Here is a 4,308-nt window from a genome sequence, read left to right as displayed (position 1 = left end):
AAGAAGATGGAGAAATAGTGGACTGTATAGTAGATGAAGATAATGGTGTTTGTTGAACTGTGGAGATAGGAATATCTAGATTAGGTTGTAGGGGTGTGTGTACTGGTAAGAAAATGTATGGAGGAAAGTCTGATACTGCAGAAGTTGTTTCAGTAGACAAATGGAAAGGAAAATGTGTTTCATGAAAGGTAACATCTCTGGAGATGCTGATTTTGTTTGACTCAGTATCCAACACTTTGTACCCTTTCTGTGTAGGTGAATAGCCAATAAACACACATGGCTTTGCCCTTGCATCAAACTTGCTTCTGTCCACCTTAGTAGTGGAAACATAGCACAAGCACCCAAAAGATCTTAGATGTGTGTATGAGGGTTTGTGACCATGTAACTTTTCATAAGGAGTGAGATTCCCAATACTTCTTAATGGCATTCTGTTAATAAGATAAGTAGCACACAAGACACATTCTCCCCAATATCTGATAGGCAACTTTGATTGAAAATGCAAAGCCCTAGCTGTTTCTAGCAAATGTCTGTGTTTTCTTTCCACAACCCCATTCTGTTGTGGTGTTCCACTGCAACTGGTTTGATGCACTATGCCTTTGTCTATTAAAATCTTTCTCATTTCTCCTTCACAGAATTCTAATGCATTATCTGACCTGACACACAAAACTTTTGAACTGAATTGTGTCTCTACCATTTTCAGAAAAGAATCAAGAATAGGAACAGCATCAGTTTTAGATTTTAACAAATGAGTCCAAGTTGTTCTGGTAAAATCATCAACTATAGTAAGAAACATAGTACATCCATTGTGTGTTTTGTGCTTATAAGGTCCCCAGGTATCCAAGTGTACCATCTGAAATATTCTTGATGTTTTGATACTACTAACTGGAAAAGAATTCCTAGATTGCTTAGCAGCTGGACATATCTGACATATAACATCATGATTGGAAACATTTCCTAAGCTATCAATCACATGTTTCATTTTTAAGAAAGGCATATGTCCTAATCTCAAATGCCAAACCTAAGCATCTGCATTATTGGTTGTAGTTGAAGCTGAGAGACAACTTGTGGCTGATTGAACTCCATTGTCTTCATTTGTATTTACACTGTACAATCCAGACTTCATTTTACCAAGAACCTGTGGCCCTTTCATTGAATGGCCCTGAATGAAACATTTATCAGCAGTAAATGAGACAGTGCATTGCATATCTGAACATAACTTATTCACAGACAATAGGTTGTATTGAAAATCTGGAACATGTAGAACACCCTTCAGTTGTATGTTCTTGTCTATGGTCACAGTTCCTTTGTGATATACTGACACCTTTCTTCCATCAGGTATGGTGATATACTCATCATTTTCATTAACAGATTCATATTGATCAAACATACTTAGGTTTGAGCACATATGATCAGATGCACCACTGTCCAATAGCCAGCTGGAATTAGAACAAGTAAGAAAACAATAAGTATTACCTGCCATGAATGCATGGCCTGATGTATCTCCTTCTTCAAACTCAGTATCTGGTGTGACCTTGTCTGGCTGTTGTTGTTGCTTATTTAGCAGGTTCAACAATTGAGTACATTGTTCAGCAATCAGAAATCCAGGTTGGCTTTGTTGTGGTTCCTTTTCTGGAGTATAAAATTGTTGTTGATACTCTGTCATATCATCTCCATACCCTTCATCTGAATATGCTGCTGCAGCTGCTCTCTTATCAGTTTTGAATCCTGTAAAACCAGGTGGAAACCCATGCAGTTTGAAACATCTTTCTGTACTGTGTCCATTGACTTTACAATGATCACAGAAATAGCTTGCCACTGGCCTTCTGAAATTTGCAGACTTATTTCCTCCAAAATTTCCATAAGCACTTCTTCCTGTGTTAGAAGATTGTTGACCTCTGTATCCACCTCTGTGATAATCATTGTATCTCCTTCTATCAACAGCAAATGCATGAGAATCATGTGATGGCACTGGAGTACTTATCTCCCTTTGCCTCTCATCTTGTGCAAGCATTCTGTATGCATGTGAGATTGTAGGTAGTGGTTATTGCATCAGCAGATTACCCCTAACAATAGCTAGATGTTCTCCAAGTTTCATCAAGAATTGCATAAGTCTCTGATCTTGTTGCATCTTGAAGATCTTTTGTGTCAGATTGCATGTACAAAGATTACAAGTACATGTAGGCAAAGGATTTGCAGCACTAATCTTATCCCACAAAGATTTTATCTCAGTAAAGAACTCTGAGATATTCTGTCCACCTTGTTTCATTTCTGACACTTGTTGCTCCAGAGAAAACAACTGAGGTCCTGAAATGAAGCCAAACCTATCTTCCAAGTCCAACCAAATCTCTCTAGCTGTTTGAAAATATAAGACACTCTTTGCAATAGTAGAATCTAGGTTGAATAGCAGCCATGAAATCATCATATCATTACATCTCATCCATGCATGGTATGTTGGATGATCAACATCAGGTTTTGTCAAAGTTCCATTAATGAAACCTAATTTGTTCTTAGAAGAGATGGATATCATCATGCTTCTTTTCCAGTCACCATATCCATCTCCTTTAAACTTGATAGAAACCAATTGATTAGCTGTGTTATCAGTAGGATGAAGGTAGAAAGGACTAGTAATATCCTGATTAGGTGTAGTGTTACTGTGATCTCCCATTTTCAATTGAAAGAGAATCTAAAAACAGGTTCAGATACTGAGGTTGATGAAAAGGAATACAGGAATATCAACTGAGAATGACTATTACTGAATCACAGAATCTATCACTAGATTTAGGAATCTAACTAAACAGATTTCCAGAATTTGCAGTAAATTGCAGAAAAAAAATTGATTATCACAGCTTCGAATCAAAGAATTTGCAGAAACAAATCATACCAGAATCAACAAGACTGATTGTAGAAACAGGAACTCGAAATGCAGCTTTGTATCACTGCTCTGATACCATGTTAAAAACAGCAGAAGAGAAGATTGCACTGATTTAGTTCTTAGCAGCCATTAACAAAGCTTGCTAAGATAGAGAGAATATTATTGAGAGAATTGCTTAGAGTGTACGCTTATTACAACAGAATGATTAATTAAGCTTAGGAAAGGAAATAATCTACTTATATAAGACAACAATCCCTTGCTGTCATAGCCAATCAGAAGCCAGCATAATCCTAACAACCAATCACAGTGCAGCAGTACATCCCGGTGGATAGCTCATCCCGGTGGAGAGTGATGGATAGCTCAGTTGGTTAGAGCTTCCATCCCGGTTCCAGGTGATCCTGTGATCGATTCTCATCCCCGCCCTTGTGGCTCATTTGCACAAAAAAAAAAAAAAACAGTGCAGCAGTACATCAACCAATCATATTGCAGCATTGCTAACAACCAAGCTGATGCTGGTAGCACATGTCAGCAATTCAGTTACAAGAGCTGTAATCCTGTGTGGGCAAGACTAGCTTGTGTATGGTGAGGCTGCACTTGTGTGTGTTGATCATTCTGTAATCCAACACAGGCGATGCGTGCGTGCATATTAAAAAACTTAAAATTATTTTGTTACAACTAAATTATACCATCGAAAAATCAAAATCTCAATATCACTTTCTTCTTTTCCTCGCCTAAAAAAATATTAGGAAAGAAAAAATGTTCATAAAGTACATATACAACAAAATTTGACATGTCTCTATTAAAATTATCTAAATAGTGCAACAATATACGGTTATATACGCATGTCTTTACATGATGAAAAAAAAAATTGTAAAGAATAGAGTGTTCACTCGTTTATAAGCCCGCAATGTGCCCAACTATATGATCTTTTTTCTCATTTCTCGGGCTGACCGAAAAAAACACTCACCATATTGCCTATATATAGGTTGCATTCATCGGAACATCAGTGTTGCAATCTCCAAAGTTTGAACCAAGAGGAGCAGTATCCGACACGACTGGAGTGACAAAGCCCAGTTGTTTGTCTAGGATATCAGGCGACTGGGGGCCTTATTCAACACTCTGGCCCTGGATCAGGTTGTAGCAAGTTTATTAATTCTTGAATGAAGGCATTGTATGTGTGGGCCATATAAAGTAGAAGTACCCTGTAAAATACATGTCAGTCACTACTCAACTACAGATATAAAGCTTCAACATAACTAACTAACTCTAAAATTAACTAATTTGTGTTTATCAACCCAGATCAATTCACCCTAAACTTAATTAATTCTGCATTTGGGCTCTCTCGGATTAGAACCCTCTATTCTGCAGGGGAAAGGCTGTGACTTGTTAGTATTCTTACCCTTCTAGACCTGTTACATTTTTAATCTATATAATAT

At 37.3% G+C, this 4,308-nt stretch overlaps 1 protein-coding gene across 1 annotated transcript; it reads right to left on the bottom strand.

The window, feature by feature from the left end:
• Nucleotides 1-1,025: 1,025 nt before the first annotated feature.
• LOC130463184 (uncharacterized) lies at nt 1,026-2,011 on the bottom strand. Its single transcript, XM_056832236.1, has 2 exons — nt 1,474-2,011; nt 1,026-1,159 (listed from the first exon to the last, which is right to left on the bottom strand). Exons 1-2 carry the CDS (start codon nt 2,009-2,011, stop codon nt 1,125-1,127), a joined length of 573 nt encoding a protein of 190 aa, XP_056688214.1. The 3' UTR covers nt 1,026-1,124.
• Nucleotides 2,012-4,308: the final 2,297 nt, after the last annotated feature.

Source organism: Spinacia oleracea, chromosome 6 (assembly GCF_020520425.1).
Source record: "Spinacia oleracea cultivar Varoflay chromosome 6, BTI_SOV_V1, whole genome shotgun sequence".
NCBI lineage: Eukaryota > Viridiplantae > Streptophyta > Magnoliopsida > Caryophyllales > Amaranthaceae > Spinacia > Spinacia oleracea.
Note: the sequence above shows the minus strand (reverse complement) of the source record. Positions and strands in the feature narration are given on the sequence as shown.

Bases quoted from the DNA above. Each gene is read 5' to 3' on its own strand.
- LOC130463184 (XM_056832236.1), bottom strand. From the start codon at position 2,011: ATGCTTGCACAAGATGAGAGGCAAAGGGAGATAAGTACTCCAGTGCCA. The intron at 1,160-1,473 runs GTAATACTTATT...TGTTTCATTCAG, and splicing joins AGGCCATGCATTCATGGCAG to GGCCATTCAATGAAAGGGCC.